The 16,961-nt window shown below is 47.2% G+C and overlaps 1 protein-coding gene across 1 annotated transcript; it reads left to right on the top strand.

The window, feature by feature from the left end:
• Positions 1-1,656: 1,656 nt before the first annotated feature.
• igsf8 (immunoglobulin superfamily, member 8) lies at positions 1,657-15,270 on the top strand. Its single transcript, XM_041887375.2, has 9 exons — positions 1,657-2,174; positions 4,049-4,263; positions 5,652-5,817; positions 6,566-7,027; positions 10,066-10,250; positions 10,786-11,047; positions 11,663-11,949; positions 12,231-12,405; positions 13,142-15,270. Exons 1-9 carry the CDS (start codon positions 2,120-2,122, stop codon positions 13,267-13,269), a joined length of 1,935 nt encoding a protein of 644 aa, XP_041743309.1. The 5' UTR covers positions 1,657-2,119; the 3' UTR covers positions 13,270-15,270.
• The last annotated feature ends 1,691 nt before the right edge of the window (positions 15,271-16,961 follow it).

The raw sequence follows: 16,961 nt of genomic DNA, 5'->3' as shown, positions 1-16,961 counted from the left end.
TGTCAGTTAACGGAGTGAGCTCTGATGACTTCAGCTCTGCTGCTCTGGGACAGGGAGAGCAGAGTAGTCCTTTCAGACCACAGTGGAAGCGCAGAAGCAAGCAGAAGCTACTGTTTAATCATTTGAAGCTAATGTCGCCATCTAGCGGGTGTATTTAATAGTGGAACTGTCCTCCCAAGGGTAGTCTAGTATAAACAAACTCGATATATCTTCTTCCTCTTATCGTAGTTTGCTCATGGCCACACGTGATGTCACTGTGCAGGTATCATTTCAGAGCTGTTGAGTGAGCCATTGCAGTATGTGTCTCTGGAACTGGTTTCTGTTGCTCAGAATGGTTTGTGCTGGAAACAAGTCTGCAATACTTAGTGGTCTATAGGCATAGGCCTACAATTAGTAATCTATAGCACTGGAGGTTGGTAGCTCCTTAATTGGGGAGAACGGGCTAGTGGTAAGGACTGGAGCAGAATCAGTGGAATGGTATCAAATACATGTGGTCCTCTGTAGCTCTATTGGTAGAGCATGGCGCTTGTAACGCCAAGGTAGTGGGTTCGATCCCCGGGACCACCCATACGTAAAAATGTATGCACACATGACTGTAAGTCGCTTTGGATAAAAGCGTCTGCTAAATGGCATATTATATTATTATTATCAAACACATGGTTTCCAGGTGTTTGATGCCATTCCATTTGCTCTGTTCCGGCCATTATTATGAGCCGTTCTCCCCTCAGCAGCCTCCACTGATCTATAGGCATCAATTAGTAATCTATAGGCATGCGCCTACAATGTGGTCCTCTGTGGCTCAGCTGGTAGAGCACGGTGCTTGTAACGCCAGGGTAGTGGGTTCGATCCCCGGGACCACCCATAAATGTATGCATGCATGACTGTAAATCGCTTTGGATTAAAGCGTCTGCTAAATGGCATTATTATTATTAATTAGTAATACTTTTTTGGAATGGGAGAGGCCGATTTTAACACTCTGCCTTAAAAGGCAACATCCTTGTAGGTTGGGACACCGTCTGTGTCTAGCCTGTTTCTCCCATAATGATTGGAACAATTGTGTTTTTCTTACAGAAATAATGCATTGGGCAGGATATATCGGTCATTGCATTCCATAGAGAATGATAGTGGCGTCTAGTGGCCAAAATACAGTTTTAGCGTGGCCAGCGCCACTGAGGGCTTCCACCATTTTAATGTAGTCAACTGCGTGGCTTCCAACATTTTAATGTAGTCAACTGCGTGGCTTCCAACATTTTAATGTAGTCAACTGCGTGGGACTTCCAGCTTTATTGCTGATCCATCTTGATGACCCTGTTGGAGGCTTGTGAAGATATATGGACTACTTCAAAATGGAGATTGCCTCAGCGGCTCTGCACGTGGGCTCACAGACGCCATAATCGGAACTATATAGGGATGCTTTCTCTATCATTCTCTATGTTGCATACAAAACCGTGGACAGGGGAGGCGGGGCCGCCCTAGATTCTGGCGCGGATTCGGAGCTATATGGACGAGCTGATTGGTTTAACCAATTTCAGCGCATTCAGTTTTCATTGGCTTAGAATGCCATCTATTGTTTCACGGCCAATGATTCGCTGCCTTCTATTTGATGGTTTTCCTTGCCAGAAACCCCTCCCTTCCTACGCTACGGAGTCCCCCCCCTCCCACTCCCTCTCCCCCTGTGATACCAACTACGATTGAATTCGGACAGCATGTTTGCATGGAAAAGGGTGCTCAGGCAAATATTTAGCTAGAGCAAAAATGAATTGGTCATTACGTGTGCGAAATATTATTTAGGCTATTCTGGATTACAGAGACGGCATTCTAACGCAAGATAAATAATTAAAGCGGTAATAGCTACAGCGGATTAATATTGTTAGCTTGAGTGGTTGGCTAGCTAGTTAGACATCGGGACTACTAAATCAACATGGCATTGTAGCCTATCGGATATTTCAACGTTCCATATGTCATGTGGATACAACGTTACATTGATGTTGATGTCTCATTGATTGAACTGAACGAGAGAGAGAGAGAGAGAGAGAGAGAATGTATCCCGAGACAACCACAGAGACAAGCAGAGGAATCTGAATCGACATAATCCATCTGCAGCGGGGCGTCGGGACGAATGGTGATGATGGCTTCGTGGCGATGGACAGCAGTTCTCATCTGTTTACAATGGGGTGAGTCATTTCTCAGAACGCTGTCTAACCTAGCTACTATGCCTACCTGCTAATGTTTCATACAACATGCCCTTAAACCGTGTGCCATCTGTCAATTGGTGAGGTAACATTTTGTCCCATCGCAGCCTGGCATATGGTCTGATTTAATTATCGTATTATTGCATGCATTGGATATCAGTAAAGAGCATTCGAAGAGATCTGTGTTCGTCATCTGACATGTAGAGGGTGTTTTTTTCTACAACTCGCTCTAAGCCGGACATTTATTAGTGGTGATGCACTTACCGCCCAGTCTCCTATTGCACTAGTCTCTCTCTCTCTCTCTCTCTCTCTCTCTCTCTCGTTCTCTCTCTCTCAGCAAGGGAATTACATCTACAAATGAAACATGAGCTGAGATGGCTCTCACAGAATAACATAATCATTTGATGACATTTTTTTTTATCTACTGTACTACCCAGGCTGAATACAGACATACAGACAGACTTACAGACAGACGTACAGACAGACAGACGTACAGACAGACTCACAGATAGTGCTGGCTGTGACCATTCCATGCATCCATCTCCTGGCCATATTATAGCCTACTGTGCTCCCAGGCTGAATACAGACAAACTGTATTAGGCCTATATGCAGACAGACAGAACTGGGGGAAGTGACTGCACCTCAGTCCCAACATATATACAGTCAGTCTATGCTCCAGACCAGCCCTATCAGTCTTACAGCCTTAATTAGATATCCTGATCCCTCTTAAGCCCTGTTCTCTGTACCAGTCTCTCTACCAGCTCATTATCTCTAGGCCTGCTATTTAATTCACGCCTTTGTCATGTCTGTTAGCCTGCACTAGAGCCTGCACCTAGTGTTAGCGACAGGCTCTGACAGGTACCACCAGGCCTGTGTTGCAACACCCCTGCACCTGTATTTCTAGTTATTCTGGATCAGCTGGTGGATAATTTGGGCAGCGTGAGAAGGGCGTTTTCCAATCGACCCCCAACGTTCTGCATACCTGTGCAGGTTACCTCACTATGTCACCTCACTACGTCAGCATCTCCTTTAGGAGATCGAGGCTACGTGTCAGGGTTGCTTCCAGAGTTTCAGTATCTCACTCTGGAAGTATGTGTTTCATCATCAAACAGGGACGTTTCCGTGTCTGCATTACACCACACATGTAATATATTAGAATCGTTTTAGGGAATTGAAAGTGTCTACATGGAAGTTTCTAGTTTTAGACTAGTCAGTAACTGGAACTAAAGAACGTTATCATTGTAGATTAGAAATATACATATTTTGGAGAGCTTAGAGGAAGTATATTGACATGACAGGATATGAAGTCTTGTGCTGTGAAATAAATAATACTATGATTTTATTGTGCAATTATGTGATGTGTTTAAGCCAATGAAGAAAACTAAATGTAACCATGCCTGAAACTAGATCAAATTCCATCTTTCTATAATGGGCTAAGTAACATATTGATCTTCTGTACAATAGCCTACATATTGGTTCAGCCAGTCTGTCAGTGTATTGACTGGTGGTGTGTCACTGAACATACCAGACCTACACAGCGTGACTGACATATATTCCCTTCCCTCCCTCTCTGTGCCCCTCTCTCTCTCTGTGCCCCTCTCTCTCTCTGTGTCCCTCTCTCTCTCTGTGCCCCTCTCTCTCTCTGTGCCCCTCTCTCTCTCTGTGCCCCTCTCTCTCTCTCTCTCTCTCTCTCTCTCTCTCTCTCTCTCTCTCTCTCTCTCTCTCTCTCTCTCTCTCTCTCTCTCTCTCTCTCTCTCTCTCTCTCTCTCTCTCTGCCCCTCTCTCTCTCTCTCTCTCTCTGCCCCTCTCTCTCTCTCTCTCCATCTCCCTTTCCCCCCTGTTTCTCTCTCCTCCAGTGTTCCAGTACGCCCTGTGTCGCGAGGTAACCCTTCCCTCCGGACCCCTATACCGCGTGGCAGGGTTCCCCCTCTCCATCCCCTGTGCTGTATCAGGCTACGAGGGTTCCCGAACGCAGGACTTTGAGTGGTACCTGTACAGGGAGGACTCCCAGGGGAGACAGATGGGTGTGATCTCCACCAGGGACCCCGGGTTTCCTTACGCACCCTTCCAGGTAGGGAGGAGTTCAATGCAGGCTTTTTCATAATGAATTAGGCCTAGATGGTTAGGAGTAGTTGGCCCTAGTTGCAAGCCATCTATGTTCATTTTAAACGAATAAATCTGAGTTTTCCATCAAAGTACAGTGACAGGTGGGCATGCATGTATACTAGCTATGTACTGTATGCTTACTTATCTATTGGGGGTGTGGGGGTAACTTTTAGCTGTACATGAGTTTATTTAAACTCACATCTCTGGGCCTCCCGAGTGGCACAGCGGTCTAAGGCGCTGCATCGCAGTGTTGCGGCGTCACTACAGCCTGGGGTTCGATCCCTGTGTCATTACCGGCCGTGACCGGGAGTCCCATAGGGAGGCACACAATTGGCCCAGCGTCGTCCGGGTGAGGGGAGGGTTTGGCCGGGGGGGCTTTACTTGGCTCATCGCGGGTCGGGCGCCTGCAGGCTGACCTTGGTTGTCAGTTGAACAGTGTTTCCTCTGACACATTAGCGTGGCTGGCTTCCAGGTTAAGGGGGCGGGTGATAATAATAATAATAATATGCCATTTAGCAGACGCTTTTATCCAAAGCGACTTACAGTCGTGCGTGCATACATTTTTGTGTATGGGTGGTCCCGGGGATCGAACCCACTACCTTGGCGTTACAAGCGCCGTGCTCTACCAGCTGAGCTACAGAAGACCAGAGAAGCGCGGGTTGAATTACGATCTTGTCTCATCGCTGCAACTCCCCAAAGGGCTCGGGACAGGCGAAGGTCGAGTCATGCATCCTCCAAAGCATGATCCGCCAAACCGCGGTTAAGAAGCGGGGTTAAGAAGCGCGGTTTGGCGGATCATGTTTTGGAGGACGCATGACTCGACCTTCGCCTGTCCCGAGCCCTTTGGGGAGTTGCAGCGATGAGACAAGATCGTAATCACGAAATTGGGAAGAAAAAAGGGGGGGAAATTACACACACACAAAAAAAAAACATTACAAAAAAAACATTACTCACATCTCTGTTCACCAATGGAAAATATCTCTTAAATGTGTTTATTTTGACTAATCGATTATTCTAACTTAGGGCTGCACAATTAATCGAAATTGATGTTTGCAAAATCCTTATCGCAAGAGGTTGCTTTTTAAAAAAACACCATGAATGTAACATTCGCATGTAGTAAGGGTCCCTTGGTAAACTGACCAACACTTTGGTTCCTGTCACAACAACATCTACTGTACCTGTCTTTGTCATTGGTTGTCATGCCAACACCAACCATAGAATTGGAATACTAATTATTTCAATGATTCCAAGTGTACAGTTCAAAAATCGTAATCGCAATATTTGGATTAAAAATTGTAATTAGATTATTGGCCATATCGTGCAGCCCTAATCTAACTCTTTCTGTCCTTCCAGGCGCGGGTGAGGTCCGGGGACGTGAGGGTGGAGAGGGACTCGGGGGACAAGGCCAGGCTGGTGTTCCAGAGGCTACGCGCAGATGACCAGGGTCGATACGAGTGTTACACACCCAGCACAGACTCCAAGTACCAAGGCAACTACAGTGCCTTGGTCGCCGTCAAAGGTTGGTAGGCGTGGGCCTGTATTCACAAAGCGTCCCAGAAGAGGAGTGCTGAATCTGGATCCGTTTTTCCTGTGGACAGGGAGGACCTGATCCTAGATCAGCACTACCTTTCTGCCCTCCTCTTCCTGGTTCCTGGTTAGGAACTGGTTTAGGCAGTCTGTGTTATCTTGTGGACTTTGTTCTCTCTCTGACAGCTTGGTTGAGAATGTGTCCTGCCTTGTTCTATCACACATCTGATTGGCACTGGTCCCATACTTTTCCACCCTATCTTTACTGATTTAGGTCTACGCTATTCTTTATTACTTGTAATTACATTTTTGCACAATTGTAAAAATCATTTTTGCATAGAAATTCTATTCTTATCTACTATGACCTTTCCCCAGCAAATGATAACGTACTTATGATCTGTCACCGAAGCAGTGTTCCTCTGAGTGACCCTAACCTCTATACATCCTTTGCTCTCTGTCTCTCTGTCTCTCTGTCTCTCTGTCTCTCTGTCTCTCTGTCTGTCTCTCTCTCTCTCTCTCTCTCTCTCTCTCTCTCTCTCTCTCTCTCTCTCTCTCTCTCTCTCTCTCTCTCTCTCTCTCTCTCTCTCTCTCTCTCTCTCTCTCTCTCTCTCTCTCTCTCTCTCTCTCTCTCTCTCTCTCTCTCTCTCTCTCTCTCTCTCTCTCTCTCTCTCTCTCTCTCTCTCTCTCTCTCTCTCTCTCTCTCTCTCTCTCTCTCTCTCTCTCTCTCTCTCTCTCTCCAGTGATCCCAGACACTCTCCTGATTAGCTACTCCCGCTCTCTAACTGGCCAACCTGTGCCAGAGGGGGCGGAGATAACTCTCACCTGCTCCGCCGGCGTCCAATCAAAACAGCACACCCACCTGTCCATCACATTCGGCGTGCGTGGCGGTGGTAGCGGGACCGGGTCGGGGTCAAGCTCAGGGACACCGAGAGAAATCATAGCTATCGATAAAGAACTGGGCCTGACTCCTGGCCGAGGGGAGTCCTACCAGAAGAGATATGATGATGGAGAGATAACGCTGGTGAAGAAGAGTGGAGATGGAGGGAGAGATGTCTATGTGATGAGGGTGAGTGCCGTGGCCCCGGAGGACTCGGGGGCCTACTTCTGTGAGGCGTCACAGTGGATCCTGGACCCTGATGGAGCGTGGCAGAAGATCGCTCAGAGGACCCTGGAGATTGGCAACCTCACGGTTCAACCACTAGGTACGTCACTGTCTGTCTGTGGAGTGTGGGGGTTGTTCAGAGAAAAGAGATGTTAGGACACTGTCTGTCTGTGGAGTGTGGGGGGTTGTTCAGAGAAAAGAGATGTTAGGACACTGTCTGTCTGTGGAGTGTGGGGGGGGTTGTTCAGAGAAAAGAGATGTTAGGACACTGTCTGTCTGTGGAGTGTGGGGGGTTGTTCAGAGAAAAGAGATGTTAGGACACTGTCTGTCTGTGGAGTGTGGGGGTTGTTCAGAGAAAAGAGATGTTAGGACACTGGTCTGTCTGTGGAGTGTGGGGGGTTGTTCAGAGAAAAGAGATGTTAGAACACTGTCTGTCTGTGGAGTGTGGGGGGGTTGTTCAGAGAAAAGAGATGTTAGGACACTGTCTGTCTGTGGAGTGTGGGGGGGTTGTTCAGAGAAAAGAGATGTTAGGACACTGGTCTGTCTGTGGAGTGTGGGGGTTGTTCAGAGAAAAGAGATGTTAGGACACTGGTCTGTCTGTGGAGTGTGGGGGTTGTTCAGAGAAAAGAGATGTTAGGACACTGGTCTGTCTGTGGAGTGTGGGGGTTGTTCAGAGAAAAGAGATGTTAGGACACTGGTCTGTCTGTGGAGTGTGGGGGTTGTTCAGAGAAAAGAGATGTTAGGACACTGGTCTGTCTGTGGAGTGTGGGGGTTGTTCAGAGAAAAGAGATGTTAGGACACTGGTCTGTCTGTGGAGTGTGGGGGTTGTTCAGAGAAAAGAGATGTTAGGACACTGGTCTGTCTGTGGAGTGTGGGGGTTGTTCAGAGAAAAGAGATGTTAGGACACTGGTCTGTCTGTGGAGTGTGGGGGTTGTTCAGAGAAAAGAGATGTTAGGACACTGGTCTGTCTGTGGAGTGTGGGGGTTGTTCAGAGAAAAGAGATGTTAGGACACTGGTCTGTCTGTGGAGTGTGGGGGGTTGTTCAGAGAAAAGAGATGTTAGGACACTGGTCTGTCTGTGGAGTGTGGGGGTTGTTCAGAGAAAAGAGATGTTAGGACACTGGTCTGTCTGTGGAGTGTGGGGGTTGTTCAGAGAAAAGAGATGTTAGGACACTGGTCTGTCTGTGGAGTGTGGGGGTTGTTCAGAGAAAAGAGATGTTAGGACACTGGTCTGTCTGTGGAGTGTGGGGGTTGTTCAGAGAAAAGAGATGTTAGGACACTGGTCTGTCTGTGGAGTGTGGGGGTTGTTCAGAGAAAAGAGATGTTAGGACACTGGTCTGTCTGTGGAGTGTGGGGGTTGTTCAGAGAAAAGAGATGTTAGGACACGGTCTGTGCGTGGCTCTAAATAAGAGCATCTGCTAAATGACTAAAATGTAATGCAATGGATGCTGTTACTAGTTTGGCCACAGATTCCATTAGCACCCCAGTAGGCCTTGTCTGAGTGCTGTAGGCCTATCCAGTGCAGTCAGTGCATGACATCATCATCATCATCATCACTGGCATTCTAGAACAATGGGAAACAGAGACATTAGCTTCAGGGGCGCTGTGCTGTGGCTGACCCTGTACTCTTCTCAATATGTGTGTGTTTTAGAGCTGTGGGGCTAGAGCAGAGCACAATTGCAATGTAACAGTTGCGCTAATAAAGTTGCATTGTAGCAGATGTTGAAGTATTCTAGTTCCTCACTGTAGGTCTATGTGTTGGTATTGTATCAGCCAGACAATGCTCTACTTGATTCCATTATATTCTCCATAGTCTGTTAGACAAAAGCCCTTCTCCTTTTGTCTAGGGCAGATTACAGAATGCACTCATTCATCGTTAAGAGTAGACTTATAGAATAAACGCAGTTGAAGCATTTCATGAAATAGCTAACATAGTTTTCAGAGTGTATTGTTTATAGACGAGAGCTTACTTACAAGTATCCTCTTTTAGGAGGAATTTTGAGATGCTTTCAACTATATATATATAAAAAAAAAAAATCTTAGTCATTTAGCAGACGCTCTTATCCAGAGCAATTTAGGGTTAAGTGCCTTGCTCAAGGGCACATCGACAGATTTTTCACCTAGTCGGCTCTGGGATTAGAACCAGCGACCTTTCGGTTACTGGCACAACGCTCTTAACCACTAAGCTACCTGCCGCCCCCTCCTTCAGTGGGAGAACTTGCTATATGGAAATAAACCTTTATTAACAGTGACAATTAACAAATGAAGTTAGTTTGAATGCAGAGCGAACACATTTAATTCCTTAATTAAATCATGCACTTTTTGTTTCTCTTGCCCTCCTCTCCCTCCTTTACCCCCTCCTCTTCCTCCTCCTCCTTTACCCCCTCCTCTCCCTCCTCTTCCTCCTCCTTTACCCCCTCCTCTTCCTCCTCCTTTACCCCCTCCTCACCCTCCTGTTCCTCCTCCTTTACCCCTTCCTCTCCCTCTTCCTCTCCCTCCTGTTCCTCCTCCTTTACCCCCTCCTCTCCCTCCTGTTCCTCCTCCTTTACCCCCTCCTCTCCCTCCTGTTCCTCCTCCTTTACCCCCCTTCCTCTCCCTCCTGTTCCTCCTCCTTTACCCCCTCCTCTCCCTCCTGTTCCTCCTCCTTTACCTCCTCCTTTACCCCCTCCTCACCCTCCTGTTCCTCCTCCTTTACCCCCTTCCTCTCCCTCCTGTTCCTCCTTCTTTACCCCCTCCTATCCCTCCTGTTCCTCCTCCTTTACCCCCTCTTTACCCTCCTGTTCCTCCTCCTTTACCCCCTTCCTCTCCCTCCTGTTCCTCCTCCTTTACCCCCTCCTCTTCCTTCTCCTCCTTTACCCCCCTCCTCTCCCTTCTCCTCCATTACCCCCTCCTCTTCCTCCTCCTCCTTTATTCCTCCTCTCCCTCCTCCTCCATTACCCCCTCCTCTTCCTCCTCCTCCTTTCCCCCCCTCCACCTCCTCCTTTACCCCCTCCTCTTTCTCCTCCTTTCCCCCTCCTCCACCTCCTCCTTTACCCCCTCCTCTTCCTCCTCCTTTACCCCCTCCTCTTTCTCCTCCTTTACCCCCTCCTCTCCCTCCTCTTCCTCCTCCTTTACCCCCTCCTCTTCCTCCTCCTTCCAGCTGACTCCCTGACTGTAACGTCCACTCCGCGAGGTGAGGTAACTCTCCAGTTAGGCTCCCCTCTCACTCTGACCTGTGAGGTGTCTGGTTTGGCCCCTGGGGGCCGGTCGGGCCTGCTGGTCCAGTGGATGAGGAGGGGCGCCGTGAGCAGCGAGGACAGGGCATTGACGGGCGGAGGGGTGGAGGTTTGTATTGATTATTGTTATTGGTTATTAGGATCTTCCTTTTAGCCCACTAAGGAATTTTTGTCAAAGAGTCCTGGCCACCCCTCATAGCCTGGTTCCTCTCTAGGTTTCTTCCTAGGCTTTCGCCTTTCTAGGGAGTTTTTCCTAGCCACCGTGCTTCTACACCTGCATTACTAGCTGTTTGGGGTTTTAGGCTGGGTTTCTGTACAGCACTTCGAGATATTAGCTGATGTAAGAAGGGCTATATAAAATAAAATTGATTGATGATTGATTACAGAGTTGTCCAATTATTGTGTGAAGTTGTCCTTTTAATTATGAAATTGTAAACTGTGCCAAATAATTGAGCTATTTGCTGTTGATAGTATGTAATGCTTCCAATTGTAGATAAAACATATTATTTGGAGCCAGGAAGGCTGTTGGTCAACAGTTATATAGGATCAGAAAGTAAATAATGCTTGTTTGGCTAGTCGTTTTCCAAACACGACTAAGGTTAACCTTTCTGTCTTTCTCTATCTCTGTCTCTCTCCTCTCCCAGGTGGAGGTGGCCAGGTACGGCCCAGATGGGGTGGTGAGCTGGGGGGACGACTCCAGCCGGGGAGGTCGGGGTGGAGGGGGTTCCATGGAGAAGGAGGTGGAGGGGCGGTACTCTCTCAGGTTGTTCTCTGCTCACCCAGCTGACTCGGGGGTGTACCGCTGTGCTGTGAGCGTCTACGCTGGGAGGCTTAACCCAGGGCCCTCCAGTGCTGCTACGATCACACAGAGGTCAGAGGGGGTCACCGTCAACCTCAAGACCAAAGGTAAGAGAAAAGACAGATACAAGACCTAAAGACTAGTTTTCCACCCTGCCTTCTCCCCACTAACTGGGCCCTAGTTCACTCCCCCTCATGGATTTAAAAGGATGTATTGGTGTAATGGAGAAAACTCCCTCAATCTACTTGACAGCAAAGAATTACACCCTTCTGGCAGAGGGGGATCCTGGGGACTGCAGCCAGTGGCTGTCTACAAGTTAAGTCCTGTGTAGCTCAGTTGGTAGAGCATGGCGCTTGCAACGCCAGGGTTGTGGGTTCGATTCCCACGGGGGGCCAGGGGGGCTAGTATGAAAATGTATGCACTCACTAACTGTAAGTCGCTCTGGATAAAAGCGTCTGCTAAAATGTAAAATGCAAGTCAGAGTTCTGGAAGTTGCCCTGGTAAAGCTAAGAGCCTAAAACCACTTGACCTACTACGAGGCTGGGCAGTAGTTTGTAAACAAATATACTACATTAACATGAGCATTGCCATGACAGGTTTGATTGAATTAACAACCAAATACCTAATTGAATTTAACCTATGTTAACCTAATTGATGTACTTTTATGCTAATTTAACCTAATTTAATTGCAACCATCTCTCTCTGTCCCTGTGTCCCTACAGAGGTGAAGGTGTCAGCAGTAGCCAACCTTCCCCGCGGCCCCCTCCTGAAGAGAGGGGACACCATCACCCTGCTCTGCAACATATCCGTGGTAACCACCGGCCCCGCACAGGTGGAGGTCCAATGGCTGCAGAGGGCGGTCCTCCCGGCCCAGGAGGGTGGGGCTACAACAGGGGGCGTGGTCATAGAGAAGGGTGGTGACCAGCCGTCAGTAGAGGAGAAGGGGAGGGTCTTAGCCTCACTTACCTATGAGGGCCTGTCCAGGCTCTATAAGAACAGCAGCTCTGAGGTGATTGGTTACATTTATTTGGCAGTTTAAAAAAATACTATCAAGGATAACACAATAAAGTATATCAAAGAGAACACAATTGTAATGACTAATATGTGATTTTCTTACCTACCTTATTTGAATGCACTGTATTGCTCTAGATAACAGCGTCTGCCAAAATACTAAAATGCGTCTGCTAAAATACTAAAATGCGTCCGCTAAAAGACTGAAGTGCGTCTGCTAAAAGACTCAAATGCGTCTGCTAAAAGACCTTTTTCCATTGCGGTCCTTTTGGCATACAGGTCAGCATGGACCGGGTGTCCCCAGGCACCTACAGGCTGAGGATCTTTTCTGCCCAGGACCAGGGTCTGTTTGTCTGCCAGGCTGAGGTGTGGGGGCAAGACCCTCATGGAGGATGGTACAACACCGGGGCCAGGGCCCAGTCAGAGACGGTCAGGGTTTACCTGTACGCCAGAGGTGAGTCACTGGGTCTGTGACTGCTAGGTGTTTTACATACAGGGAGTGGACACACTGCAGCAGGACACACTCAACATTAGTTCCTTATACAAAGAGTGGCTCTGTGACTCACAGATGGTAGTCGGGAAGTGTCTGTATGTCTCCTCTGTTTTCACTCTCCCGCTCACTGTCATCTGGAGGCTGTTAGCCAACCGTTATTAGGGATCATAGTTAGTCACCTTCGAAACATGGCTAACCTATCCTGTCTAATACTGGCATCCTGTCGAAAACTGGCATCCTGTCTAATCAAATCAAATCACATTTTATTTGTCACATGCGCCGAATACAACAGGTGTAGACCTTACAGTGAAATGCTTACTTACAAGCCCTTAACCAACAATGCAGTTTTAAGAAAGGATACCTAAAAAAATAAGAAATAAAGGTAACAAATAATTACTTGTTATTGTTATTAATAATACTGGCATCCTGTCTAATACTGCCATCCTGTCTAATACTGCCATCCTGTCTAATACTCCCAATTGTAAAGGAAACGGTTTATGAGGAAAGCTAGTCGTTTCCAAACGTGACTAACTCATCTCTCTCTCCCTCCCTCCCTCCCTCCCTCCCTCCCTCCCTCCCTCCCTCCCTCCCTCCCTCCCTCCCTCCCTCCCTCCCTCCCTCCCTCCCTCCATCCATCCCTCTCTATCTCCCTCCCTCTTTATCTCCTCTCTCTCCTCCCTCCTCTCTCTCTCCGCAGCGGCCGACCTGCTACTCATCCCCTTGGTTGTGGGCATGTCCTCTGCCTTGTTTGTGGGCGTGGTCATTATCGCCACGGTAACCTGTTGCTTCATGAAGCGATTGGCCAGGCAGCGCTCCCCAAAATAGGAAGAAGGAAGTCACGACAAGTTCACTGAAGGGTCATCGACGAAGAGGCAAAGAAAGGCGGGAAAAAAAGAAAATGAGTGGGAAGTTGGACTTTAAAAAGTTTGAAAGAAAGAAATTGGAACTCTCAGACCTACATGATGTCCATGTAGAGATGTGAAGGCTTGTGTTGGATACACCTGGGACTGGAGATCACAGTAAATACTCTATGTGACAAAGAGTGTTTGTCTAATCTGGGACAGTGACCAAGAGAAGAATCTACCAGTACTGCTCCTTCAGGTCATATAGACGTTTGATTGTTTCATATGGCACCAAACAATTTCCAGTTGTTCATAATATGTTGCATCCAGCTTGTTTATGTTATATAAACCCACATAGATACTGTATTAACTATTGTAAGACTTCCATACCAACCCCAACCAAACTGTGCTGGCTCTTTTTCAGCATTTTTCCGACAACTATGTTGGATGTGTAACTAGGCCAGCTCAGAACAGCTTGGTTTGGCTCAGTAGTGTGCAAAGCCCTTTAGGTGTTTGATGTGTCAACACTGTCAGAAATGGACAATGCTCAGCTGTCCAGTGTTGAAATAGGTCCAATACAAATATTGACTTAGAAGAGACACTGAATGATTAGCCCTTTTTTTTGTTATTTCTGTTCCTTGGCAACCACCCTCTCACAACAGGGTGGTTTATATATTCATACAACGTTAGCGTTAAAGTTGTTTCTGTTATATTGTGTATGGTTCATATGGCATGATTGTTAAATGATATATCAGTGTTTCCCAACTCAGGTCCTTGTGTACTACCATCAGACAAAAACACCTGTTTCAACTAGTCAAGGGCTTGATGATTAGTTGACAAGTAGAATCAGGTGTGCTTGGCCTGGGACCACAACGAAAATATGTACTATTGTGGGTAATGAAGGACCGGAGTTGGGCAGCACTGTGATATAGGATCTAAGATTTAATGCAATGCATGTTGAAGGAGCGTAGCACTTTCACTGCCACTAGTAACAGACCCTTTAGTCTAAAGAAAACCCATCTCAGCAATACCACCAGTGCTAGAGTTGGGCTGGTGTTTATCGGTACAAAGTGAACACTAGTACTGTATAGAAACCGTAGTACTGTCGAATTAAATTGAGTACCAGAATATTTTTTTTATTCCACTTAAGGCACTGAATACCTAGACAGCTAGATGAGGACAGGGACCTTAAAGTACACTGCTTGTATACAATCAACACTGTAAATTACTAGGCTACACTAGTAAACAAAGCTATTGTTTGTATGAGCCTGATCCCAGATCTGTTTGGCCAACTCCTATTGTTTACCTATGGTGCCAAACATGGGCGTTGTCAGGATGGGACAAACAGATCTAGGATCAGGTTAGGACACGGCCAGGGGATATTATGATGCTGAGAAGAACCATAACGAAGCAGTCCAGACAGTCCGCTAAACCGAGTAAAAAAATAAATAAAATGAAAGGTATTTCTGTATCTATTTTAGATATTTATGAAGAGAGATAATGTGCGATAGTAAGCATCCGTGCACTGAGCTGAATTATGTGTGTTGTCATTGTATACTCCAGAGAGATTAGTTTTTCTTTTTACTTCTAAAATGTAAGATAAGATGAGACCCTGCTTGAAATGCTGTGCTTGTCCATGAGCTGAGCGGATGACTTTAACATTCAACGGCTGTCTGTTTGTTCTTAATGCACTTGGACCAAAACTAGTCTCGCTTGGCAGACTCATACAGTGGCTGTGGGAAAGAGACCAAAACCATTTCCCCTGGAACCATTCAAACTTGTTGAATAGTTACTGACTGTTGTTTCAGTGTGAAGTCGTGTTGCTGTTCTGTTCTGTTCTCTTAGTGTAGTCTTTTTAAACCGTTTAGGCTGTGGTTTGTGGTTGATTCCTGATTGATCCATTTTGTTTTATCATTCCTTTGCTATTTGTGTTTTTTGGTGGTCAAATAAAGAATATTTTTACGACGCATCCAGTAAACGGGAAGACTGTTGCCATGTGTTGTTGTCCTGTGGAACAGCTGTGCCCTGAGGGACTAGGGTAGGATGTGCTCTCCTCTCCTCTGGGTAGCCATGTGGGTCAGGGGATAGGCCTTGGCAGGGTTGACTGAGAACACACGCACCACCGGCCTATTAAGCTAAGTGGAATTCAACCATTTTGGATGCTGCAGAGATACAAATGTCACGCACAAACCTGGCACGATTCCCTATTCTACTGGGTAGAGAATAATGTCTGCGCAGGACACCTTTCTCTCTGAGCGTTCTGTAATGCAGTCTCCTGGATAAGTGCTGACTTCCAAGTTCAGGGTGTTTTCTTGTATTGATTGTTCCTTCTCTGCTGTGTGCGTGGTAGCCTGCCTATGACAGTGAGATGGACTCAAATACAGAGGCCCTCTGTGCACTATGACCAACAACGTGCCCCAGACTCCCTTTGGATGGATACATCTCTAACCATCCAATGACCAACCCAGAGACAAATATTCAGAAACCCTCTACAAACAACAACAAACCTATTTTTAACACATGGCTCTGGACTCGATTCCCACGGGGGACCAGTATGAAAATGTATGCACTAACTGTAAGTTGCTCTGGATAAGAGCGTCTGCTAAATGAGTAAAAATGTAAATGGACCAACCTCTCTCTTTCTCTCTCCAGCCCATAGGAATAGAATTACTGTACTATTTTAATTCTAGTCATTCTACTGCTATGCCCAAGCCACTGATTATGATTCATATTAATGTTAGTCATGCGTTAGGAAAAAGAGTGATCTGCGATGTTCTGGACTGTGAGCCACTTATTTCCAGAGATCAACTGGCGAAAAGCTGGTTTATCCTCCAGCTCTCTAGCCTCTGAACAATGCCCCTGGCTTGCTCCAACACGTGATCACATTCACCACAGCAGGACTGGGGAAAGAGGGAGAGAGAGAGAGCGATGGTAGAGTGATAGATCGAGAGAGAGTAGCAGTGGATAGAGAGAGGGGGGGAGTGGGTAGAGCGGGAGGGAGAGAGAGAGGGGACAGGAGAGACCGAGAGTAGCATTGGATAGAGAGAGGGGGGGAGTGGGGAAAGCGGGAGGGAGGGAGGGAGAGCGAGAAGAGAGAGGAGAGGGGGAGAGACCGAGAGTAGCACTGGATAGAGAGAGGGAGGGAGGGAGAGCGAGAAGGGAGAGGAGAGAGAGGAGAGGGGGAGAGACCGAGAGTAGCATTGGATAGAGAGAGGGGGGGGAGTGGGGAAAGCGGGAGGGAGGGAGAGAGAGCGAGAAGGGACAGGAGAGAGAGGAGAGGGGGAGAGACCGAGAGTAGCACTGGATAGAGAGAGAACAGAGTGCTCCAAGTGAAAGTAACTGAATACATGTTCACTGCTCCGCTCCTTGCTTAATCCCCATGTTTATGGTTTCAGCCCTCTCTGTAACCCCTCCCCCACTGTGTTATCGCTGTGTATTATCACTGTGGCATTTGGTTTATTTAATACCCTGTTCCTGCCCATCCCTGCCTGACTGGCTGGAAATATGGTGACTGGCACACTGACCAAACTGCAGCTAAAGCCACTTCTTAAATTAGTTTGAGCCTCCCAAATGGCACCCTATTCCCTATGTAGTGCACTACTTTTGACCAGAGCCCTATGGGATGCAAACATGGTGACTGGCCCACTGCCGAGGCTTCAGCAACTTCATGAAATT

The sequence above is a fragment of the Coregonus clupeaformis genome, chromosome 10 (genome assembly GCF_020615455.1).
Source record: "Coregonus clupeaformis isolate EN_2021a chromosome 10, ASM2061545v1, whole genome shotgun sequence".
Classification (NCBI taxonomy): domain Eukaryota; kingdom Metazoa; phylum Chordata; class Actinopteri; order Salmoniformes; family Salmonidae; genus Coregonus; species Coregonus clupeaformis.
Note: the sequence above shows the minus strand (reverse complement) of the source record. Positions and strands in the feature narration are given on the sequence as shown.